This window comes from Camellia sinensis, chromosome 10 (assembly GCF_055761805.1).
Source record: "Camellia sinensis isolate YWXY chromosome 10, ASM5576180v1, whole genome shotgun sequence".
NCBI classification, from domain to species: domain Eukaryota; kingdom Viridiplantae; phylum Streptophyta; class Magnoliopsida; order Ericales; family Theaceae; genus Camellia; species Camellia sinensis.
This window is the reverse complement of record NC_138970.1, coordinates 156,569,835-156,596,705: the sequence shown is the minus strand read 5'-3', so window position 1 is coordinate 156,596,705 and position 26,871 is coordinate 156,569,835. Positions and strand designations below refer to the sequence as shown.

The window sequence follows — 26,871 nt, the reverse complement described above, 5'->3', positions numbered from 1 at the left end:
TAGTTACTTTTTTCTTTTTAGTAGTATGAATTGCTTAGATGCCCCTGCCCCCCAATCTCCTGAAAAATCAGTCCTTTAAAAACTTAATTATTTCACACATATCCTTTTAAATTACACAAGCAATAATCAAACTTTGGAGTTTGCCTTTCAGCTTTATTATTGTTAGCGTGTCATGGTGCTGCTAGATTCTGTAAGGTTTTTGGTGTTTCGTATTTGCTGAAACCTTGCATTGGGCGGACCATTACTGGTGATGGAATTGATAGTTGGGGAAAATTTACTTTCTGAGGTATCTTTTTTTAGTACAAGATCATTTCTCTCCCCACAAATGTAGACTTTCCTACCAAAATTTCTGTATGGTGCCTCAAATATGCTCAGGTTATGAAGATGATTTTGTTCATTGCGTGCTGAAATTTATAATCTTCTGTCTATGAACGCTTGTAATTCTCCAGAGAGTAGAAACTGCAAAAGGACTTCCCCTCACCTTGTCCATGTGCGTGTGAATTTTGATGTGTAATTCTCTCATCGATACTGATTGAAAGGTCTCAAATGCATGTTATTAGATATCGTTGCCTTGATTTGTGCCGGCCACAAATGAATTCAAACATAATGTAGTTTTTGAACCTGATATGGATTACGATATGTAGTTTTTGTTTTTTTTAGGTTTCTATATGGACATATGTTTTTAATGCATTACATGGTTATGCTATATTTTGTTGCGTCTCTTCAAGTAAAATTATGCTTTATATTTCATGTTTGATATCAATTTATGCTTTTTAGTTACCAAAATGGCCAAAGGGGAGAAACAATGGATCAAACCAGGTTTTCTAGCGAAACAGAAGCGAACAGAGTACGAAATGGAAAGGTATAAGACAATCAAGAAGAATAATAAGAAAATGGATGCTCTACAATTGAAGCGTATAGCAACTTCTTTGATGGGTGCCACTCAGCCCAATCGTGTTCATCAAAAGGGTAAGAAAATTAGGGTAGATGATGATGACTACATACCGTCAGATCATGAGGATGACACTGATGCTGAGTCCTTTGAAAGTGTTGACGATGAGGTACTATATGTATGGCCATTCATTTTTTTTTATTATGTCACCGATAGCTATATATTTGTTAACGATGCTTTGTTAATACTATCTTTATATTTCCGTATACTTTATTGGATGAATAAGTCATAAAATAAAACTAGAAAATATACATCCTACATACAACAATATGCATACCAAAACAAACTATAGGAGTAAGTTAGCTGGAACACAAATGTATAACGAAATAAGACATAATTTGACCATGTTGGAAACACCAGATTGACAACTTGCAAAGCACACAATTAGGAAAAGCCAATTAAAGATATTAGAACTACTGGTAGCTCACAACCACTCAACCACTCAACTTGCCTACAGGTTTTTGAGTGACAACACCCTTTACCTGACCATTTTAAAAATATTCAAAGCAACCACTTGTCAGGACCAGTCTTGGGAAGAAAAGGAGTGGACTGGATCATATTACAAATATCAACAGTGGCCTTGATGGGTTTCCATATACATATCTTTACTTATCCATTTTTATGTATTTATTGTTTATGCTTTTGTATTATGTTTTTTAGGGCTTACCAATGCCACCAAAACGATTGGCGCAGTCATCTCTTCAACCTTCGCACGAGGCAATTGTTGTTCCAAATGGGGATTTACATGACAATGTGGATACCCAACACTCACAGCCACTTGATGTCGATATGGAGGCACCGAGGGAGGCAACCCCCCAATCTAGTGTCGGTAAGATACTGAATTTTACTAAGCTAAACAAATTCTCTGTTTTAATATAATTCTATGGTGCAAAAAATTTCAAGCAATTTGTTTCATAGGGATTGATTTTTTATTTTTTATTTTAGTTTTGGTCTCACTTGTAATTTTTTGTCATATAACACACAAAGTTAACATCTCTATTGGAGATGCTCTTAGTTTTCAAGCATTCCTAGTTCTTTGAACAAAAACATTGAAGAAGGAGAAATTATTGGGTATAGAAAAGGGTATAGCATGCTATTGTTATGTGATAGTACTCGTCACCAATCAGTGTTAAATGGTGCCATTTGAGAATGTAAAACCATTGCATGATGATCACGTTTATCATATATATTAAGGATCTTCTTATGTTCAACTTGCTATTCCATGTACATAGATATTACATGGACATATGTGAGGTCACTCTCAAACAATGATAAATGCTTTACTGTTTTGGAAATGTTAATAATGAACTATCTATCTTTTAGAATATATTTTTCCCACCACCTTAGTCCTCTCTCTATATATAGCTTCTCATCATACCTCAAGTTCTTCACAGCCAAATCTCAACTCTCTCTTCACTACAAGCATTCTTTAACCATCTCTCATCCAACACCTTCCCAACAATGGCTACCGTGTCGGCTTTGGGAGCTGAAAAGCCAATTGTGATCTTCAGCAAAAGCGGTTGCTGCTTTTGCCACACCATCAAAATACTGATACACGATAGAGATGAGAAACCAGATACTGTGCCTGGGCAGTTCAGACCCTCAATACTCTCTTTATATCTAAAAGGATTGGATACAGATTTGAGTTTCAAGTGCACCAGCCGGCCCAAAGTCCATACTTCCCAAGGCCACCACCACCACATATTCTTTTCGAAAGTCGATATCTACACAAGGAACTGATCAGCAATGACTGCCATGTAAGAACAGATTCAAGCAATAACGACTCCTTCAGGACTCCAGCAGCCTTCATTGGTTCAGGACAAGGAGCTCTTTTTCTCGTCTGACGGCCAAAATTTGACCAGTTAGTTGAACACTGCTAGGATTTGTCAGCTGCAAAAGAGTTCATCGAGTCAAGGATAAAAATTCTAAAGCAACGTTGTCACCCCAATACTTGCAAGAATTAGAAACAGAGACATTACTGCTGCTTTCTAAAAACAAAATGCACAGTACACACGGGAGAAAGCATGTTCAGACAATAAGCAAGAGAGTAAAGGAACAGTTCCCACAATTGCCAAATAACAAAGGCTTAAATGCATAGCACACTCGTGCACCCCCATAAAAACAATGATAATATTTTGTGCATTTTGGCATGGCTTTCAAATACACACCATTTTGCCTTCGCAAACAGTTAAGCATCATTCATTTTGCATGTATAGGATTCCTATTAAAACATTGTCAGTTTCAAATTCTTACAATCATGTGTAATTTGATGGCCCCTTTTCCTGAATTAGCCCCAGTCTAGTAGATAGCACTTTATGCCTACATGTGTCACAAGAAAAACACATTTGAAGATTCACTTTCACAAGATTTTGGAGTGCATCCTATATATACATAATGTGAAACTACATCAGCATCAAAGTTCAATTACTGTAACAGAAGTTTGAATAGATGGCTCACCAGGCCTTAAAAGATTGACAAATTTTTCCATAACCCTGTAGTCCTACTGCCATGAGGGTTGTTTGTAGCTAATCCTATCTCCATCCCACCCACCATCAGGCTCCTTTCTCTTCAAAACCCCACTTGACATCTGATACAGTTTTATTTGCTCATCTGCTGAGGCTTGAGAACCAGGAACGGGGAGCTGCCTCAAAGCTGAAGACAACCTCTCATCTCTACGTACCTAAGAAGCACATTATCTTTAATGCAAACTTAGCAATCTTTTTCTTGTATTTGTGTAGAACCGTTCAATGTGTAAAAAAAGTTACTTATATTGCTTTTATGATTTCGCTTTAATTAATTGCTAACCAGTCAATGTTATGTCTTTAAAACAGTGCCTACTAGACACCCTCGTGGCTTGACACGCGGGTTGAAGGTTCAAGCAATGGTTCAAAAAGATGGAAAGCTCAAAGTTCCTATACCACAGGAGTATCGTGCACCAGTGGGGGATCATGCCTCTCAATTAGTCTCCAAAATTGGTGTTGAGGTCCGAACACACTTGCCAGACTTTAGCATTCGCAGGTGGAAACATGTCAACGAAGAAGTTACGGCACCTATGTTTCAGCGTCTAACGGTAAAAGTTTTACATAATTGATTGAATTAATGTAATATAATTAATTATGACTTACAAGATTTGTGGCTGTTGCTAGGATCAATTTGACATAGAAGGTGACTCCACAAATGTTAGCAAAGCGGTGGCAACAAAGTGTGGACGGAGCTTGAGCAGCTACACCTACAGACTACGAAAAAAATACCTGAACCTTAAAAGTGCTAAGGGAGAGGAGTATGCTAGAAGCCACCCACCGCCTGAATGTGACCTCGAGAAATGGAAAAACTTGATTGACAAGAAGTGGAATGATGCCAATTGGCTGGTAAACTTTTCTTATGTTTATTTATTGTTGACAATTACCTTGTCTTCCTAATATATATATTTTTCTATTGGAACTTCCCCCTTGTAGAAGCAATCAAATGCTAACATTGACAATAGAAATCAATTGAAGACGAAGCATAGGTGTGGGTCAAAATCTCTCCCAGTTAGGGTACACGAGGCGGTGGGTCTTCTTTAATTTTTTTTTCGATTTTTTTTTTTAAAGATGATTCTACTACCATCATTCTTATTTAACTTACTAGTTGAACAAAAAAAATCAGACAATTGCAAATGGGGGCCAACTGTCAGAGTTGCCATGTGTTTACAAATCAACACACTTTAATGATGTCACAAAGCAGTGGATTTCTCCGGAGTGCGAAGAGAATTATGTATGTATATTTACCTTTTGTATTAGGATGATTGCAATTTTAATTGTATCTTTATTCATTTTTCTAATTTTTTTTTTAAATGACAGGATAATATGATAAAGATCCAAGCTGAACATTGCTCCCGACCTGGTGTGGTTCCAATTACTCCGGAGGAGCTATCTGTGAAGGTGCTAAAGCCAAGGTCGGGATATGTTAAAGGACTCGGGTTGAGGCGTTCCTTCTCTGTCAGGACTACCAGTGCTTCGACTGACAGTGACTATGTGAGGCGTCTAGAGATGGAAATATAAGAGCAAAAGGAGCAAATTCAGTCACAAAAAGAGGAAATTCAGTCACAAAAAGAGGAAATTCAGTCACATAAAGAGGAAATTACAGCACAGAAACATGAATTCAAGTACAAAGAGAGGAAATTCAAGCACAAAATAAAGAGATAGGGAAGATGAATGGGTCGATTGACGAGCATTTTGAGATCACATCAAGCATCATGGAGTTTCTTAAGAAGCAAGGTTTCAAAGGACAATTTAGAGGATGAGGTATCCCATGCACTCGTACATCGCCTTTTTGGTAAGTCTCGCTTGCTTTATCATTTTATTTTTCTCATGTTGGTTAGTATATACTAGTTAAAGTACAATAGTTTGACTACTTATTAACTAAGATTTAACAAGTTTGAAGATGTATTTAATGAAAATAGATTCATTATCAAAATTCTTACTTAGCATGACTCTAGTTAAAATACACACGAACCAAAGTAGAGACAAAACTAAGTCAGATAATAGCCTGCTGTTAGGTGTGTTTCTATCTGTGGATGTTGGTATCTATATAGCCTAAGTCACAAGTATCTGTATGCTCTGCTGTTGGTATCTGTATGCTCTGCTGTTGGTATCATTCTGCTTTGCTGGTTGTATCTCTATGCTGTGTGAGTGGACAGATCTGCTGGGCAGCTGGTCTGGGTAATTTTGCTTCAGTTTTGCTTCAGTTTTGGATGTGAATCTAATTGTAGGCCTGGTGATGTATATTTTCTATATACCTTTGCTGGGATGGGTAGCTTGCTGTGTGCATTTTATCTTGCTGTCTGTTGTGTTTTTTGTGTTCTTGTTGGTCCGTCACCAACAGTTTGGTTTTGGTGCTGTGCATCATCCCCCTCTCCCCTGTCCTTTCTTGTCCCCTTTATTGATGTATTTTCTCCTTCTTGTAAGGTTCTTTCATCAATAAAGTTTTTGTTGATCAAAAAAAAAAAAAAAAAGGAAGCAATCAATGTTAAAACAAAATAATACGTATAGCAGTGTGTATTATTTTCTAAATTTAGAAGGGAGCTGTTTTTAGGTTTTGTGCGTGGCCTTTTAATGCTAATGTTAAAATTAATAAGCTTATTATCTACATCCATTTTGGTCATTGCTATCACAACTCACCGAGCTAATGGTCCAGTTTTCCATTTTTTGCATTGTAGGTTGTTGCTCTCTCTCTCTCTCTTCAAAATTTTTTTAAATCCCATTTGTGCAGCAGCCACAATATTTGTTCCTTCCCATTCTCATTGACTGCATGCTTTGGTTCTTACCATGAGATGTTGTAGTGTTATAACTGGTTTGGCTGCTGTCCGTGGGTCACAGCCTGTTTTTGATCCGAGCATAATTCTAGGGATACAGTGAATTGCCATGTTAAGGTGATCATTGCAAAGCCCATGGGTGGGAATGAGCATGGTATTCATCTTTTTAGTTAATCTCTGTTAATTTCTATTCAAATAACTTCAAGCTTGTGATCTTGAGAACAGTTCTGTATATTTGTTAAGTTTCTGATATTTGGCTTTAAGTTTATAATAAAACTTTGCTATTATAATAAACTTTATATATATACATTCTATGCTAATGTTTGCCTTGTTTATTTTTTTTGTAGGTTGGTTTTGATGACGTTCGGAAGCATACTTGCAAATGAAGATCAACTGTTGAATTTTTTTCCTAAACTGATGCTTAGTTGTAGTTGCAAATTAAGATTGAGTGTTGATTTTTTTTGGTGGACTCCACGTTAGTTTATTTTGGGATTTACTTTGATGGTTTTTTTGTGATACTTAATGGATTATTATTAAGGTTGTTTGATGGATATATTTTGATTTATAAAATAAATTATTTAGTGAATTTTTTTGTGGAGTGCTGTATAATAGCTACTGGATTTCTTAGTACAATTAAAAAGCTATTGGGATATGAGCAGGGATATTTGTGAAATAATAATTTAAATTGAATATAAAATATGGAACAAGTTTAGTGATGAATTTGTTTCGTCATTTGTACTTGTTATTATGACAAAGTGATTATTCGTCACCAATAAACTTTTTTTGTGACAAAATTTACTGCAGTTTATATATGAAAGTTTTTATTTATTTTGTTGTTTGGTGACTAAAAATTTCGTCACGTATATATATATTTGTGACGAAATATATTTCGTCACCCATGTATGACTTTTGAAGACGAAAAATTTCGTCACCTTTACATCTTATTGTGACGAAATTATTTCCTCATCAATGATCAACATGCGTGACAAGTTTATTCGTCAACTAAAGTTATAAATATGGTACTGAATAACTATTTGGTGACGAAAATGAGAATTTTTGGCGACAAAATATTGTTTTATTGGTGACAAAATTATGACTTTTGAAGACGAAAAATTTCGTCATCTTTACATCTTATTGTGACGAAATTATTTCCTCATCAATGATCAACATACGTGACAAATTTATTCGTCAACTAAAGTTATAAATATGGTATTGAAAAACTATTTGGTGACGAAAATGAGAATTTTTGGCGACAAAATGTTGTTTTATTGGTGACAAAAAATTTCGTCGCTGAAGTAATTTCATTGGTGACGAAATTATTTTTCGTCACGTTGGTTTTTAGTGACAAACATTCAATGACGAAACCGGTGACGAAAATATTTCCTCACAAATATCTATAGTGACGAAATTAGCTCTTTGAAGACAAAAAAATTTCGTCACTCAAGGCCCAACTTGTTGTAGTGTACGCACTGCTCAGTCACAATTCAGTTCCTAATGCCTTTTGCAAGCTTTGCCAAAATCTTGAAGTAAATTTTGAATCACTATCTGAAACAATGGACACATGAACTTCATGCAATCTCACAATTTCATTAATATAGATTGTAACTAGTTATCCGCATTATAAAATGTTTTCACAGGTAAGAAATGAGCAAATTTGGTTAAACGGTCAACAATAACCCAAATTGAGTCCATACCTCTAGTAGAGCAAGGTAGTCCAACAATAAAGTCCATAGTAATGTGCTTCCATTTTCTACTCCGGTATTGGAAGTGGCTGGAGCAGTCCCGCAGGTCGTTGATGCTCGGCTTTGACTTGTTAGCATTGTAAACACGCTGACACAAATTCGGCAATGTCCTTCTTCATTACCGGCCACCAAAAATCGAGCTTCAAGTCTTGATACATTTTCGTATTCCTCGGATGAACATAAAATTTTGAACTGTGGGCTTCTTGCATAATTTGTCTCTTCAAGTCAACATCATTGGGTACACACAACCTCCCTTGAAATTTCAATACCCCACTTTCAAAAATAAAACCCGGTCTTGGTTTAGATTCTCTTTCCTCAAGCACTTTCTTTAGGAATTCATCTTGTTGTTGTCTCTCCTTAATCTCTTCAATGAGTGTCGGTTGCACAGTAATAGTAGCTAAAGTCCCGCCTTGTTCCCGCAAAACAATTTCAACTTCAAGTTTTTCCATCTCTTGGAGCAATTCTCTTTGTCCGATGAGTAAACAAGCCAAGTTCCCAATTGATTTTCGGTTGAGGGCATCTGCAATAGTATTCGCTTTTCCTGGGTGGTACAAGATTTGTAAATCATAATCTTTGATTAATTCTAGCCATCATTGTTGTCTCATATTCAACTCTTTTTGGGTGAAAAAGTATTTGAGGCTCTTGTGATCCATATAAACTTCACATGTCGCCCCATACAACACTACAACAAGTTGGGTCTTGAATGACGAATTTTTTTTTTGTCACCAAAGAGCTAATTTCGTCACTATAAATATTTGTGAGGAAATATTTTCGTCACCAGTTTCATCATTGAATGTTTGTTACTAAAAACCACCGTGACGAAAAATAATTTCGTCACCAATGATATTACTTTAGTGACGAAATTTTTTATCACCAACAAAACAATATTTTGTCACCAAAAATCTTCATTTTCGTCACCAAATAATTATTCAGTACTATATTTATAATTTTAGTTGACGAATAAATTTTTCACACATGTTAATCATTGATGAGGAAATAATTTCATAATTTCGTCACAAGAAGATGTAAAGATGACGACATTTTTCACCTCCAAAAGTCATACATGGGTGACGAAATATATTTCGTGGCAAAGATGTATATGTGTGACAAAATTTTAAGTCACCAAACAACAAAATCAACCAAATATTTCATATATAAACTGCAATAAATTTTGTCACAAAAAATATTTATTAGGTACAAATAATCACTTTGTCATAATAACAAGTACAAGTGATGAAAAAAATTCGTCACTGAACGTGTTCTATATTTTATATTTCAATTTAAATTATTATTTCACAAATATCCTTGCTCATATCTCAATAGCCTTTTAAATGTACTAAGAATCCAGTAGCTGTTATACACCATTCCACAAAAAAATTCACTAAATAATTTACATTATAAATGAAAATATATCCATCAAACAAATTTAATAATAATCCATTAAGTACAATAATAAAAAAAAAAAACATCATAGAAAATTCCAAAATGAACTAACGCTGAGTACAAAAAAATATATATAAATAACACTCGATCTTGATTTACAACTAGAATTAAGTATCAGTTCAGGAAAAAAAATTCAACAGTTGATCGTCATTTAAAAGTATGCTTCCAAATGTCATCAAAAACCAATCTGCAAAGAAAATAAACAAGGAAAATATTAATATATTATCAATTACATCTAAACTCATATATAAATAATTTTATTTTATAAACCAATTTAGTAAAAATGCATATAACAATCCAAAACTTCAAAGAGTTGAGGTGATCCTTGATGATAAGCAACACGGATAACAGAGGATGCCAAAAAATTACAGAAATACCATGTATCACTAGCACTAATGCCAACAAGAACCAAGGAGATTATGTGTATACTTTTAAACCTGATAGGGGTATAGTGTTTTTAGATAAAACTACAAATGGGGTAATTTGTAATTAACCCAAACAATTTATATGCTCATTGCTCACCCTGCCTACTTAATGCACTATAACCCAGCTATATAGAACACCAAAGCCAAATAATAGGTCTATGAACCACCTACATGTGTTGCTAAAATATATATATAAAAAAACAGAGTCCCATCCACCACTCTATTGTTGACCTTGAACTATGTTTTCTGAAGAATTCAAGGAAAATCAAGTTGGGTTTTCTTCAATCAGAGTCTGCAAGTCAACAGTTAACATTCAACATATGTTGTGATCTAATGTTCCCCATGACAACAAAACAGTGTGCAATAAGTTTATGCACTCAATAATCCAATGAGGGTTGGTCAGTTGAGTCATTAACACATGAAATTTTGTTATATAAAAATTAAAAAAAAAAAAACCAGAGAAGGGGGGAAAAATGCTACTAACTAAAAGGTGCAAGCAATGATCAATGCCTATATTTTTATGATGCCTCATAGTATACCCTACCCAATGATTGTTTGGGTTTTCAGGTTAACTGCTGTGGACTACAACAACTCTCCTTATTTATATTGGATGCACAATTTTCAGCTGAAATTAACAGATTTCTTTGACGTGCAAAGTGCCAGGCTGATTCAGAGAACATAGAAGATAGTATATGCTCAGTGGGACAAGCTGCAGTGTCGACAAACATGATTTGAGGCAAATATGGACGATCAAAAAATGAATAAATAGAAGTAAACACCAATATAAAAGTTTTGACAGCTTTAATTGGAAGAAAAGAAACAAAAAAAAAAAAAAAATCATAATGTACTCATTGAAGATTAAAATGACCCAAAGTGGATAGTTAAGAAACCAAAAGTCTAATTAATTTGTTTTTGTCAAGGACGTAAGGTTTTTTTTTTTTTTTTTTTAAATACTCATAATTCTGATACCAGTGTTAGCTGTGGAGACCACTTTCATATGCATAAAAACTTTGATAATGAAATTTACACAATTAAACTATTAAGAACTAAAATAAAATGAAGTGCATAATTTGAGAAGCACAATTATAACTAACCCTTAAATTAATTAGATTGATTAAGTACATGGTATGGTAACTTAATTACCTAGATATGTCACTTAGTTCTGTCTTGTGCAATGACTGAATTTGGTTGAAATCCAACTTTGCAAACTCCAACAAAGCTGTGTTATGTGAACCATCTTGTTCATAGATGGGAATGTAATGTCTTGCCACTAGCCTTTCTAAGCCCTTCCTGATAGGCTGCTTTAGTGCATGGATAATTTGTGGTGTGAGAGTGTTACTTAATAAGTCATCATTTGCCATGGCAATGGGACTTAGGTGAGTAGTAGTGAAAGTCATGGCTTCCTGAAGTGTAGTCTCTCCATGCTTCAATAGATGTGTGGCTTCATATAAGCCTAGCATGCCCATCATGTCCCCAATCAAGGACTCTTTGAAGTTTCCTTTCTCATCTTTAAACTTGTTGAATACATCTGCTTGATTGATCCATCAAAGAAAAACACATAGATTAGTTCTGCTACAAACGCAAAATAGAATACAGAATATAGATGAATAAAAAATTCTTGCTTATTTGTATGTATTTTGTGTCTTGGTTTTGAGCAGGGGCAACTCATCAGCCACCCTTGGGTGTTCAATTGAACACTCCACAATTTTTTATTTTATTTGATACATATATATAATTCAGTTCAAAGTTTTGTGATGAACATTCTAACCCACCTTCCTGAGCACCCACTTAACCCATTTTGTTAAACACCTTGCCCAACCCAACTCATAACCATTTCTTAATCAATCATATGTGGTGCTGCCACACATTCATCTCAGGTCCTCAAATCAACCACACTTGTTTACAGAAATAGCAGATTATTTTGTGTTTTTGGCTAGTCTATATAGCCTCCTGTTGGTGCAGCCATCTTGTAAATTTCCTTGAATTTGCAAGGTATTTGATGATCCATAAGCACTTGTCCTTTTACCCATCCTGTTTTCATTCCATGCATAACATCCTCTTCCTCTTTTGCTACTTGTTGGGAATCATTTAAAGATAATGAAAACTATCAGTTTCAACTTCTGATTGCTCGGTAGGAAATTAAAGAATTTATTTAATCTTTGGCATTAACTGAATGATCCATTTTTTCCCTCTCCAGTTGAAAGAATCACTCACTTGATGCTGCCTTTAGCCCTTCAATCCAGTAAAAAACACTTAGGCTCAACAAGGCTATTTATATGGTTTCAAGGATATCAGAGAATCATAAAAATTTACCTTGTATTTTGGCTTGTTGAGCATGTAAGTTCCACCATAGATGGCACTCAAACGAGCAAATGCCTATCAATAATGTTAGAGAAAGTTGAGAATAAATTATATAGCCCCTAAAAGGTTCTTGCAATTCCAATGACAACACACCTGAGGTAGTTCTTCAAGTCCATACAGTGGATAATATAAGGAGATCCTCCCTGGAAGCGAGCTAAAGATTCTGCATATAGCTTTTCAAAAACAAAGCTGGAGTAAATTAGCTGGTCATTACACTGACTGTTGTAAACAGAATATGCAAAAAGGAAAACCTCACTCACTGTTCACATCAATTTGAAGGAGGGAAAACGAGGAGAGAGGAGCTACTCCTGTCACGACCCAAACCCGGCCCTATGGGTTTAGCACCGTAACCGGCCAGTAATCCGAGATTACCGAAGGCCTGCTTAACAGTAATACAGTAAAACAGAGTACAGGGCCTGGCGGAAGCCAATACAGTGATTAAACAATGTCCAATGAGCTGTGACAGTCTGTATGCCAAAAAGATTTTTCATGCATTCATACATATACAAACAGTACAGTCTATACAAAATTTACAGTCACACAGTACAGGGACCTAATCCCTTGATAACAGTACAGTTAGCAACTGACAGTCTATACAGTAATCCAAACAGTAGGGAGACAGACGGGGGAAAACAAACAAAACACCCCAAAGCCATAGCATGGCAACTCGGAACCTCGCAGTGAGGCACAAAGGCTGGCTTGACAAAACTGGAGTCTAACCCATGCTTCTAGCTCCGATCTGGTGGCTGAGCACCTACATATATATATAAACAGTGAGCTAAAGCCCAGTGAATAACATAATGCGTAAAGAGGTTTAGAATGAATGTCCTTACGGTAATGAAAACAGTTCAATTCAATCAGTATTTCAGTTGTTCAGTACAGTAAACAGTCATATGTGGTACATCCATTAGCATAACAATAACAGTAGGTCTTAAAAGACCGAACAGTAATGATGGCCATCAGTCAGTAAACAGTAGTGGCTCCATGAGGGAACCGACAGAGATCTCTGTAACAGTAACAGTAACAGTAAACAGTAGGTACTAAGGATGCCACAGTACAGTTCAGAAATAAAGGACATACATTCATTCAGTAATACCAGTTCAGTAAACAGTTCAGTTCGGTATTCAAAAGATATCAGTTGAACATATCTTTACACAATTGTTACTCACAGAGTTTGGGCTACGGTATGCTAGAGCGTGTCTCCCCAGTCGCCAACCCTACACAGTTCACAGGTTGAACACACTAAGCTACACAGTTGGGAAATATCATAACTTAATCCCTAATTTGCCTTGGTGTGTTCTTCTACAACGATATCCTCATCAAGATGTCTTAAACTAGGCCTAAGAATGCCTAGGATGGGATGAGGATGCAAAAATACACTTAGAAAACATTTTGCAAACTTTGCTGAAAATAGGAGCCTCGCTCGAGCGAGACTTTCTTCGCTCGAGCGGAAGTCCAAAATCAAAGGCTTCGCTCGAGCGAGGAATCCTTCGCTCGAGCGGTCTGTCGAAACAGTAAAAATATTGGATGCTGTGATTTTGCGCGCGATGGTCGCTCGATGGTCGCTCGAGCGGAGCCCTGGACAAAGGTGCTCGCTCGAGCGGGGAATCCTTCGCTCGAGCGAGGAAGCCAAATCTGGAATTTCCAGATTTGCCTCCCAAGCTCAAACCAAGCATTCTACCACTCCAAACTCGACCTCTTGGGCCCAAATTCTGGAAAACATAACTAAATTCAATGTATAACAAGTTTCAAAGCTCAATTTATGAATTCAAGCCCCAAAGGTGAGTCAATAAAAACCATATTTAAACCCAATTTCAAACCATTTTCCAAGAACAATATGAACATGCAACATGCATGATCTTAAATCATTTTCAAAGCTTTAATGCTGTTTCAAAAGAGCTTAAACCTTCAAAAACAAGATTAACTCATGGGGTACCACAAAATTATGAACATGCATGCACCATTATACCATGAATTCAACTCAAAACTCATTAATTCAAACATGCATGCATGAAATGAGCTTCAATTCACCATTAATGACCCAAATCATGACTTAGCTCTACAATCTAACCTGGACCATGCAACAATCAACTCAAAACATGAACAAGAAGACAATGAAGCTACCTTTAGTCTTGTAGTTCAAGAAGGGAGCTCAAATATGCAATCTCCTTAACAATTTCTTCAATTTCCAAACAATTCTACAAGTGAACTCAAGACTCTCACTTCCTCTCTCTCTAAATTCGGCTAGAACAAGAAGAAATGGTTGATGAAATGTTTTGATAAAGCATACACAAGGCTTCAAATATGAGTAAACAAAGGCCCCACTAGATGGCAAAAGTGCAATTACGTCAAACTCTATAATTAGCTTATTTTAATCTAATTTAATCATACCCAATCAGTTTTCAGGTAAATACACCATAAAATCACATTAATTACGAGGGTCATGGAACATCAATCGGTTTCTAATTCGGCCGCCGATAAGGCCTTCAATTAGCAGTTTAAACATATAAGCATGAACAGATAATCATACAGTCAAACAGATAGAATGCAATTTAACTAACATATACTCAATCAATTCGGTTTCCAATTTCAATCAGTCAGTTCAGTACTTTAATCAGTTCAATTATCAGTCATAATCAATTCAGTTTAACGATAATCGATGGTTATCGGTAATCAATCAGTCATAAGTCGATAAACAGTATGAGGGTTGTTACAGCTCCCAACTCGTATTACCTCATCAAATTAAATTAACTAGGATTGAGATTATAAAGAAAGACCTGTTGTCTTGTGCTTTAACTAAGATTATGACCATTGATAGAATGGAATGTAACATGAGACCCATGTTTCTTTAAACCACCATATGAAATGAAACACAGAAAATAGTAGAGCATTGAACAGATCAAACACAATATTGGTGTATAAAGGGTAGAAATCATTTCAAGATTTTCAAAGTGGAGACACTGGGAAAAATAAAACAAATAACTTAAGTAGGAACCAAATGTTTCACCTTAACTCTCTTCACAAAATCCATGGCACTGGTCCAAGTAACTATCATCTATATGGAGTGCCAATGCATGGCCAATAAAGTCAACTGTATTGTCATCTAGCCCGTACTTTCTATATCAGGGGGGAAAAAAAAGAATAAGTCAAACTATATTACCTCTCATCACCAAAAAAGAAAAGAAAAGAAAAGAAAGTAGAACAATAATAATAACAGTAGTACTAGACAACTATAGTTATCATCATAACTAGTCTGAGGATTGAATCCACTACTTTACTCAGCAAATTGAGCAAAAGGAGTTACTTATGGTCAAAGCTGGCTTGAGGGCATGTCCTCTTCAGATTGAAATGGAAAGAATTATAACAATTTTCACACTGACTTTTCTACGTAAAAGGAAGGAAGAAAGAAGAAAATTGAGATCTAAAATAAAACCACTTGCTCTTAGAGTTATTGTAGTAAGATTCGAAACTCTAAATTTATAATCCGCTATCTTCTGTAAAACAGAATGGAGCACCACTTTACTTAAGCTGAATGTTGAGTTTAATTCATTTCACAACTAATAAGTTTAAGACTAATTTGCAAGTGTCTGTGTGCATGTGATTGCCCTATTGGCACTCCACTTTAGCATCCTGTGATCCACTTCTCATGTGCTTTTTGGCTTCTTTGGGACTCAAATATGTGGAGTACAAGAAGCTAAGATAAATGCCAATAGCATGTCCTAAATGTGATGTTTGTGTGTGTGTGTGTGTGTGTGTGTGTGTGTGTGTGTGTGTTTGTGTTTACCCAGAGTCACAATAGATCTTAAGTCTACGTTACTAGTTTATCATAATTAAGAAAATTAATTTTATGACAATTCTTTACTTCCCTATCTTATCTTACTTTAATTTCTGATCAAGTAGATTTCTTTCATTAACTTCCTATTTAAGAGAGTTTGCAACACTTATTAAGCTTTCTAGCTATCAATCAATCTTAGCCTACAGTAGCTTATAAAATATGTGAAAACATTTAGCTAGCTTCTATTTTAATTCTCAATGGAGCTAGAATGAATGTGAAATAAGGAATTGCAACCTTGCTGGTTTTTGGTCAACTTGTTCTTCAGAAAATTTGTTCATTTTGTCTTTTTGAAGAACTTAAATTTAATAAAAGGATCTTAAGTAAAACTTATCTCGATTTAGTTTGTCTTTCAGGTTTGTTGCACAACTCCTGGACTTTGACAGCTTGGTTAACAGTCAGGACCAGGGGGCACGCCCTCAATGTTCAATAGACCACTATTTTTTTGGCCAAAAGTCACAGCATTAAGTTGTCATCCAAAGGCACTATCCTAATAACTTAGCTCAACTAATCAAGTTTCTAAGTTAAGGTGTTTCAATATATACCTTACATGTTTAAGTGCATATATAAATATGTATGAACTCAACAAATGAGAAGGGACATGGTAGAGCATCGATTTTCTTATTCTTCTTCTTGATTGTCTTATATCTTTCCGTTTTGTACTATGTAATAATCTCATCCTCATCATAAAAAAAAGTGGGAGGCTAGTCCCCAAAAACCATCAATGTATAGGGAACTTGCCACCAATGTCGGTAACGAGTGTAGATATCATGTGTTTTAATTCACGAATTAACTTCAAAGTTAACAAAAACAAGATTTAAAACAATGTTCAACAGTTTCCACCACCAATTCACATCAATAGAATGCAGATGGTCTATCATAACATATGAGCTCATGATATTACATAGAGCAAAGCAAAGTAACCTCAAACCAAAGAAGAGAAACTCAGAAATATCAGTTTCAGAACAAAGAAGGGGAAAAAAGTTTCCCATTTAAGACAAGTACATAAACATCCAATCTGTGCACAAGCTATAGCCATAAATTCATATTATAAGTATCTGAAGTGGGTAGAGAAACAAATTTAAAATAAGGTAGAAAGAAACCTTGACATCACAAGCAAACATACAAAAATTTTATGACACACTTACCAAGCTTGGGCAGCATTGCACCAACGGTCTCAGGATTAACAGGTGTAGGTGACTCGTACATGTGTTGACTACGGAAGGAATGATAGAAGGAATTGATCTTTTTGGATCCAACAAAGATATACATATAGATAAAGAGTGTACAAGGCCTGATTTTGAATTTGAGTCTTCAAGTGCATGATCAAATATCCTAGCAACAAAACTGCAAAAAAATAAACATATCAAGGCATTACGAGTTGACGAGGCATTACGAGTTACGAGGCATTAGGAAGCTTAGTCTCCTAGCTTCAACTCCATTACAGAACCAGAAAAGTTCTAACCAAAAACTCACACATAAATATGTAAAATAAATAATTCTTATTCCCAGTCAAAATAATTTTTCACTTGCATAGATAATTCTTATTCCTACCTCACACATAAGTTCTAACCAAAATAAAAAACACTTGCATTTGTATTCTGTTCATCAAATAGATTTCATTAAACAATTGTTCTTGCATTCTGTATTCTGTTCATTATTATTAGTTTGAAACATTTCATCAAACAATCAGTGGGTATGTGAAATCCTATTGTATAATCACTTAAAAGATTCTAATTCTAGGATTTGAGGAGCTAGTTAATCTTTTCTAATTTAAACTATTTTGGGCCATTTTTTGACTTAATTTTCAAGTAGTTCTTCACTGTTTTAATTCAGGCCCAAAATTTATGAAATTATTTATATTTGAAATTATTTTGAGTTTTGTGTTTCTAACATTCACATTGTAATCTGAAGTTAAATCACAAGTTGACAACAAATCTGAAGTTAAATTACAAATTGTTGACAACGATATATTCACAGTTTCTTAGTAACAAATTTCTATGTTCTCATTGACATCAAGTCATTAACTTTTTAATTATTAGGTTGGAAACAAAACACACACACAAAAACAAAAACAAAAACAAAAAAAGAAAAGAAAAGAATAAAAGAACAGAGTGTTAACTAAACAAAACACACACAAAAACAAAAACAAAAAAAAAAAAAAAAGAAAAGAAAAGAAAAGAATAAAAGAACAGAGTGTTAACTCTTATTAATCCCGAAAAAACAAGTATTTTGCATTTGATAAAAAACTTTACTTGAACAACCAGCAATTCACACAAATAACCCAGAAAATTCAAAATCACAGTTCTTATACTAATAAATTAACAAATGAAAAACCCAGAAATCATCACCATCATCATCAAACAATAAAATTGAAGAAAGAAGATTAGCTTAATTTGCAAAAGCTCCAAATCAATGATAGAAGAACTAGAACTGAAATCTGCAAAACCCGATTTTAAAAATAGGTTTATCAATTGCTTTCAATTGCTAGTTTTATCAATTAGCTTACAAATAGTTTTATCAATCACGTGCCCACTCCATCAAAAAGGAATTTGTGATTAGATCGAGAACACAGAACATAGGTTCAGAAGAGAAGAATAGGAGAAGAAGAGAAGGTTGAGAACATAGAACACAGGTTCAGAAGAGAAGAAGATGAGGAAGAGAAGAGAAGAGAAGAGAAGAATACCTTCCAATTGAGGCTTCGATCGCTGCTCACCGCCACTGTTGCCAATCTCCGATCGTTGCTCGCCCCCATTTAAGTGAGAGAGCCAGAGGTGAGAGAGAGAGAGTTGTCGAAGGAAGAAGCTAGGGCAAGAAAAACGTGAAATGAAAAAATGGGGGTGAGACAGGGGAAAAATGGGGAAATAGGTGGAGGAAAAAAAAAAGAAAAGAAAAGAAAAAATGAGGGTTTTCGGGTCGGGTACGAGATTGAAATTGACGAACAATCCGTCACGCAATTTGAACCCGTGAAATTAAAAATTTTGGACCCGTATTTGCTTGTCACGTGTCATGCATCCGCCCAAAACATGTCGAAAACATGTCGAGTCGGACGGGTCTGCCTAGTTGGCACATCCGTTACCCAGTCTTACTTGTGGCGATATTGAAGGAGGAGAACGGGTGACGTCGGTGGCAGCGCTAAAGGAGGAGAACAAGCTGAAGGAGGGCTGAAGGTAGAGAATGTTTGTTTTGCAAGAGAGGGATGAGAGAAAAACTAAAACACCAAAAAAAAAAGGATTTTGGGGGAATTAGTAGAGTTCTTTTTTTATTACCGCCAAAATCTCAAAGTTCTCTCTTCAAAATTTGTGATAAAATAATTTTGTCACTAAAAATTTTAAAATATTAAAATTATTGACGATAAAAAGATATTTCTCATCAAATAGTTTCAAAATATTTAAAAATAATTTTTTTAAAAAAAAATATTTAAAATTATTAGTGACGAAATCTCTAATAATTTTATAATTGGTGACAGTTTTTTTTTCTCACTAAAAGTCTCAAAATTTTGGTGCCATCCAAAAAAATTAGAGAGAAAATCTTTGGTGACGAAATTTAATTTTTCCTCACCTAAAAGAAATATTTATTGACGAAAATAAATTTTGTCACCTATTATTTTACTTTTTTCTTGTATGTGACAATTTTATAATTTGTCACGGATTATTCTTATAGTGACAAAATTTATATTCTTCACTATTTTTCGTCATCATAGGTTACTTAGAAAGCTAATTAACTTGTGTTTTGTTTAGAGAGAGAGAGAGAGAGAGAGAGAGAGAGAGAAAGCGGGGAAGAGAGAGGAAAATTGATAAACAAAAATAAAAGGGAGGAAAAAGTTAGTAGTCTATTTTTTTCCATTACCGCCCAATATGTCAAAATATTCCCTCCAAAATTAGTGACAAAATAATTTGCTCACTAAAAAGTCTAAAAATATTAAGATTTATTAGGGACAAAAATATGTTTCTCACCAAATGGTCTTAAAATATTTAAAATCAAGTTTCTCAAAAAAAATATACACAAAATTATTGGTGACAAAAATATATTCCTCACTAATAATTTTATAATTGGTGACAAATTTTTTTCTTACCAAAAGTCTCAAAATTTTGGCGCCACAAAAAAAAATTAGCGGGAAAACTTTTGGTAACAAAACTTAAATTTTCCTCACCTAAAAAGAAGTATTTGTTGACAAAAATAAATTTCGTCACCTTTTATTTTTATTTTTTTATTATATGTGACCAAATTTTATAATTCGTCACAGATTATTCTTATTTAGTGATGAAATTTATTTTCTTCACTACTTTTCGTCACCATAGGTTACTTTTGTTGTAAAGTAATGGCACCAAATCTTCAATGCGAAAACTACGGCGGCAAGCTCCAAATCATGAGTTGGTGAAAGGCATATGCAATTACCTTTCCATTTTGCATCAGCACACATCCCAACCCTTTATAAAACACATCACTAAAAATAGTAAAACCATCCGTACCTGAGGGTAAGGTGAGAATTGGGGCAGTCACAAGCCAAGTCTTTAATTCTTGAAAAGTTGATTCTCTCAAATCAGTCCAATCAAATGATACCCTTTTCTGTGTCAACTAAGTAGGCTGTAGGGCAATTTTGGAGAAATCTTTTACAAATCTGCGATAATATCCAACCAAACCCAAGAGACTTCAGACTTCGATGACATTGGTCAGTCTAGGTGTAGACGCGCCCGTGGGCCTCATGCTACAGTTCGGACTCAAATAGTCACGGTTCTGAATCTAGTCTCGCAAAGTGCAATGCAAGACGGATAAATCACCAAAGAGTCCAAATCCGACAAATCGTTTTGGAAAACAGATTTTTAAGAAAGAAGTGCCAAACATGGATTGCTTGGCCAGATACAGAGTCGCCACCTAAATATTTTATTTTGGGGGGATTTAGGAGACCCTGACTCGTTGCCTAAGGCCACGTGTCCGTCATCACTAAAGTTGTCTCGGCTTGGGAACTTGGGTACGATTGGGGAAGGTCATTTCATGAGCACCCCCGCTCGCCCGATCAAGGATTGGCCACTACTAAGCATGATATCGAGTTTTTGAAAACACATGTGCTCTTATTTCGGTTTATTAGCCTAGAATTACTATGTGATGCACACAGTATACAAGTATAGACTGGATTGCCTAAGTTGGAACAAAGTATCGCATATTTGTTTGTTTTGAAAATAAATTGAAGTTTGCTACTCGCAAGTAGGCTAAAACACGGATTTCGACGAATTATTCCAACTCAAGCAACCCAACCTTCACTCACAGGCATTCAAGCAGTTATATCACATAAGCAATTAGCCTCATGGCAAGCATGCTGTCATGTTAACACTCACACACATGCAAGATGCTAAAGCATAAATGCTTACCTAGTACTCTGAGCCAAAACAGGAAACTAGTTAGTAATCAAATGCATGATCCTAGTTCATGTTAGCAATGGCTAATGCAACACATACAAAATGCAACTAAGATAGGCTCGGCTATTCTAAAATGTCATGTGAAATGCAACTTGATACATGTATTCAAGTAGGAATTGAAATACAATGCAGTTACTATGATGCGCCGAGCCCGGTGCGTGCAATACGAATGAATGGATGCAAGCATGCGACCATAAGTATGCTAATTGAAACATGCCCTAAACTAAACATCAAAAGCTAGTAAATAAAAGGGAGAAAGACGTGGGATTGGAAGACATTCACACACGCACGCACACTTATTACAAATTTGCCCTCTCGACGGAGAGTCCGAAAGAATAATACAAACCAAATAAATAATTAACTACTCTAGCTAATTAAATATTATAAAACCTTAATTAATTAACAAATTAATTAAGCTACTAAAGCAGTAAAGCTGTCTCGAGAAGACGGTCAAATGCATGCATGCTCGATTTGCCTCGCTCGGAAACCCGTTGTCATGCCACATGTTGCCTCTATTTGTACTGTTCTACACCTCTGAGAACTGTGAAAATCCTTGAGATACCTCTGAATTACTCCCTGAGCATTGTGGGATGTCACTGGCCAAAAGATAGGACCACCGGCCATTGAGAAGTGGTCACCGACCAAAAGTGGGGCCATCGGCTGGACTCTGGTAGTTGGTCGGCACTAAAGAGGGCTGACCGGCCATCTGTTCCTGCAGAACTCTGTTTTTCCTGCAGCAGAGGACAGGCAGTGCATGACAAGGAATTTACAAGACAATGTGTGCACGACCATCCTCCCTATCATGCTATGAACTCAAGGGGGTTTGGTTCTCGACCCTCGGGCCACCAATCACGTATTTCAATGCATGATGGCCAAAGGCGTCAAGTGTGCAATTTGATATCAAATGAAATGCACAAAAACACATAAGGGCCCTAACCTCTATCATGGTTGATTCAAGAGGCAAGAGATGCGCACACAATGCTATGCAACCTAAGCATGCAAGCAAACTAATGCAACGTGAGCATGCAAGCAACAATGCTATACAAGGCAACTAACATATAACAATATGCAAAGACAAGCATTCAAACAAGCATGTAACTTAACAAGTATGCAAGATGGATGAGCATGCAACAACATGTCAATAGGCTAACATTTAATAACATGCAAAGGCAAGTATACTTAGACCAATGTAATACATGTATAATGAACTTAACAAAGCAACACAAGCATGCAATAGGCAATAGGCATATAACCTAAACATGTGAACATGTATAACATGCAACAACATGCAAAATGAAACAAGCATACAACAACATAGTGAGATGGACTTACACTAACATGGGTAGCTCTCAAACATGCCAAAATCAGTGGCCGAAGTAATGAATTGGTGACATGAAATGCGAGACAAACATGTTCATGCAATGGCCCAAGAATTAAGGCATAAAGACACAACACCCAAACATGAGCAAAGGGGGGACAATCATGATAATGTGGCAATGAAGTAAGCTCTGAAATCATGTCAAGAGTGATGTCGAATCATGCACATAGGATAAGCATAGCATGCTAATGGACTTAAAGCTCAAAGCTAGCCAAGGAGCTTGTACCAAGGCCACATCAACCAAGCCCCAAAGGGCCAAGGTGAACCAAAACAGTCCCAAGGTAGACCAAAACAAGGCTAGAACATGCATGGAATGAGGCCAAAACATGCTAGAAAGGTGAACACAAAACATGAGGCATGCAAGGCCAACAAAGGGGTGTTACACTACACCTATTACAACCAAACATGGCATGGCTTAACTAATGAAAATCAGAGTTATGACATGTCAAAATAAGCCCAAAAACCTACTGAGATGGCATCCTAAAGGCCTAAGCATAAAGGCATGCATAATGGTCCATTCTTGAAGCACAAAACAACAACTCTTCAAAGCAATGCAAGAGTGACAAATACAAGTGTACGACCATGAAATATGCACTGATATATCATATGGAATGATGCCAAATCATAAGAATAGTCCTAGCAATGCATACTAATGACTTCGACATTCAAAGCCAACAAGCTAGGTTGAACCATGGCTATACAAAACAATGCAAGCATGACCAAAATAACACCAAACAGACCTTAATCATGGTAAAACAAGGCTAAAATATTCTTTGGGTCAAGCCAAAATCATGCTAAAAACAAGGCTCAAAGCACAAAGCATGTTAAGGCAATTTCATGGAAATGCACTACAAGTGCATGATACATGCAAGGGGCTATCAAACCAACTTTAGATAGAGTTATGATATGCAAAATAATGACCAAAAACATGCTGAAATGGAGCCCATACATGCTTAACAAACATGCTACTTTGGTAGGCTAACAAGGCTAGCAAAGGGGATTTACACTACAAGTGCAATAAGCATGCAAGAGATGAGCAAGACAGCCCAAAATAGATTTATGGCAGGTCTGGAAAGTCACAAAAATGAGGCTAAACAAAGCCTCCAAGAAGTAGAAACACATGCTCTTTTGGAGGGCCATCAACACAAGTAAACAAGACAAGAGGAGGGGGGACAACCCCCACCCATTTGGGCCTTCAAAATAGGGTTTTTACCACTGAAAATCCTCTAAATTTCAGTGGTTAAAAGGCCACGAAAAGTTGGTTTCAAAAGCTTAGGAAGTTGGCTCAAAAGGCTTTACAAGCCAAAGAGCAAAAGGGAGGACAACCCCCTAGCCAACCAAGGCACAAACCAAGACTTTTAGGACTGAAAAACAGAGGAAAAACAAGGGTTTTTGTAGTTCAACACCACTCCAAAAATAGCCTCAAAGTAGTTCAAAAACTTATGGCAAAGCTAGTATGCAAAACAAGCTAAAATGGAGAGAGATGTTACTCTTGATGCACAACTGCAAAATCAGCCCAAAATCTGAGCTAAGACCAGCTTTTGAAGCTCAAAATGATCCTCAAAGAACCTCAGCCCAATGGGGGTTAACTTTGATGAAGGATGTATATGCAAACAAGAAGTATTTCTCTACCTCTATGGACTTCTATGCATAAAAGGGCAATGGAGAGAGGCTCTAGAGAGAGAGGCAGAGGTTTTTTAGGTCTGAAATTTCTAGAGAGAGAGGACCTTTTAGAGTGAGAAGCTCCAAAACTTGCTTTGGAAGTTCTCTCTTGGAAAATGGGAGATATATCATCATATATAGCAAAAGCAACACTTAAGGTCGGAAATATCTGAGCTGGGGACAGCTGGAGCAAGCTGAAAACAGCTGGAGATGAAATATCTTCAAAAAAGCTGAGTTTGGGTCATTCTTGGCTGGCCAGCCATCTTTAGTGCCGGCCTGCTACTTGTTATGGCCGGCCTGCTACTTTTTTGGCCGATCTGTTACTTTTGTGGCCGGTAGCACATATTTGTGGCCGGTAGCAAATTCTGCTCTGCAAGTCCAACTTCAAATGGGCATAATTCCTTCATATGTACTTCTTTTCAGGTCATTCTTGTGTCTAAACTGAAGCCCTGGAAGTAAGCTTTCCAATGGTGGCAGTCTTGCACAAAAATTCCAACTGTGTAAAAAGTTATGCCTCTTTTATTGAAGATTGTTCAGTTTCGGTTCAACCGGAATGATGCCCAACTTCAACCAATCATATCTCCTCCATCCGGACTCGGCTTTAGGAGATTCTTGATTGAAAAATGAAGCCCCGAAATTCTCCTTTCCAACGGTGGTGGTCTCATACTTTAAATCCAAGTGCATAGACAGATAGACCTGATTTAGCGAGGACTGCTCGTCCCTCTCTTAGCGATTCATGCCCATCTTCTTCTCCAACTTGGTTTCTTCCCTCTTCTCCTCTTTTCTTCAACTTCAAACCCTTAAGCAAGGTGTTTTGAAAGATTTTTCAAAGATTTAAACTCTCTTTCATTCATTTCAACTTTGTCCTTGCTCGGTTTATCGAAAAGCGTGACATTTAACAACATACGAGCGTCGGGACATCGTAGGAACCTATTTTCAAAAATGTTTTGAAAGAGAGAGTTTTAAGGTCTACAAACCATTCAAAATACTTTTGGTCCAAAAAGGGGTGTGAAGTTGGGATTTGACTCTCCTCTTGTCGAAGAAATTGAACCTTTGCCCTGCACATCTTTCATCACCAAGTAAACCATCAGTAACGCCCAAGTCTTAAGGGCGGTCAAAAATGGGGTGTCTACACTAGGCCAATTGACAACTGCTTCTATCTTTTGCGGATCACATTATCGAGCCAAAATTCGCACTTAGACAATTTGGCGTACAATTTCTTCTCTCTTAAAGTTTGCAAAACAAGTCTCAAGTGACGTTCATGTTCCTCTTAACTTTTGGAATAAATCAAAATGTCGTCTATAAAAACAACAACAAACTCATCTAGGAACGGCTTAAAGACTCTATTCATTAGATCTATAAATGCAGCAGGTGCATTAATTACTCCGAAGGGCATAACAAGAAATTCATAGTGGCTGTACCTTGTTCGGAAAACAGTCTTTCTATATCTTTTTCTTTGACTTTCAATTAGTGATATTCGGATCTAAGATCAATTTTGGAGAAAACTTGTCCCCCTTGCAATTGGTCAAATAGGTTGTCAATGCGGGGCGATGGATACTGGCTCTTCACGGTCACCTTGTTTAATTCACGGTAGTCAATGTAGGGTCTCAATGAGTTATTCTTCTTTTTCACAAATAAGACTGGAGCACCCATGGTGAGGTACTAGGCCTGATAAATTTCTTATCTAGCAACTCTTGCAATTGAATTTTTAACTCTTTTAATTCAGTAGTCGACATTCGGTACGGAGTCTTGGAAATCGACTGTGTACCCGGTACTATCTCAATAGTGAACTCTATTTCCCTATCAATCAAATCCCATGGCAAATCATCGGGAAATACATCTGGGAAATTTTAGACTATAGGAATACTATCTACCTTTTGTTTCTCCATAATAGACGTACGCAATACACAACACAAATATCCTCTGCAGCTTTTTCGTATTAGTTTACACGCCTTCATAGATGAAATCAAATACAGGGGAGGCACAACACTAACACTGTTAAAAGTAAATTCAGGCAAATTAGGTGGGTGAAAAATAACTTGCTTAGTTACACAGTCAATCGTCGCATGATATTTCGATAACCAATCCATCCCCAAAATTATATCGAAATGATCGATATTCAGGGGCAACAAATCAACATATAAATGCATATATCCCCAACAACAATGTCACATACAGGATATTTATAGGCACACATCATAGATCCTCCAGTTGGAAATGATACAACTAATAAAGAATTCATCGGTTCCAATGGTCTAGTTAATTTGCGAGAAAAAACAGATGAAACAAATGAATGCGTAGATCCCGAGTCAATGAAAACATAAGCATTCTTGGCACAAATAGGGAGTATACTTGACACTACTGTC

At 36.2% G+C, this 26,871-nt stretch overlaps 2 protein-coding genes and 1 long non-coding RNA gene across 8 annotated transcripts; 1 reads left to right on the top strand and 2 right to left on the bottom strand.

The window, feature by feature from the left end:
• The first annotated feature begins 785 nt into the window (after positions 1 to 785).
• LOC145800789 (uncharacterized) lies at positions 786 to 4,619 on the top strand. The gene is made up of 5 exons (XM_082890531.1): positions 786 to 1,061; positions 1,613 to 1,781; positions 3,784 to 4,320; positions 4,408 to 4,500; positions 4,598 to 4,619. The coding sequence occupies exons 1-3, from the start codon at positions 786 to 788 to the stop codon at positions 4,041 to 4,043; spliced, it is 705 nt and encodes a 234-aa protein (XP_082746657.1). The 3' UTR covers positions 4,044 to 4,320; positions 4,408 to 4,500; positions 4,598 to 4,619.
• Positions 2,528 to 3,624, bottom strand: LOC145801761 (uncharacterized). The gene is made up of 3 exons (XR_014343408.1): positions 3,410 to 3,624; positions 3,206 to 3,271; positions 2,528 to 2,842 (listed from the first exon to the last, which is right to left on the bottom strand). It is a non-coding gene; the product is annotated as an uncharacterized LOC145801761 (long non-coding RNA).
• Positions 4,620 to 11,349: 6,730 nt separating the features above from the next.
• Positions 11,350 to 18,910, bottom strand: LOC114294757 (uncharacterized). Of its 6 annotated transcripts, none has more exons than XR_014342792.1 (6): positions 18,735 to 18,906; positions 17,197 to 17,395; positions 15,224 to 15,333; positions 12,310 to 12,389; positions 12,169 to 12,231; positions 11,350 to 11,383 (listed from the first exon to the last, which is right to left on the bottom strand). XR_014342792.1 is itself a non-coding variant. In XM_082892656.1 (5 exons), the coding sequence occupies exons 2-5, from the start codon at positions 17,318 to 17,320 to the stop codon at positions 11,893 to 11,895; spliced, it is 300 nt and encodes a 99-aa protein (XP_082748782.1). In that variant the 5' UTR covers positions 17,321 to 17,395; positions 18,735 to 18,910; the 3' UTR covers positions 11,628 to 11,892. The 6 variants fall into 6 exon arrangements, 1 of the variants encoding a protein (XP_082748782.1); XR_014342794.1 differs by lacking the exon at positions 11,350 to 11,383 and adding an exon at positions 11,628 to 12,087 and having other exon boundaries at positions 12,310 to 12,379; positions 18,735 to 18,910; XR_003640600.2 differs by lacking the exon at positions 11,350 to 11,383 and adding an exon at positions 11,628 to 12,087.
• Between the last annotated feature and the right edge of the window lie 7,961 nt (positions 18,911 to 26,871).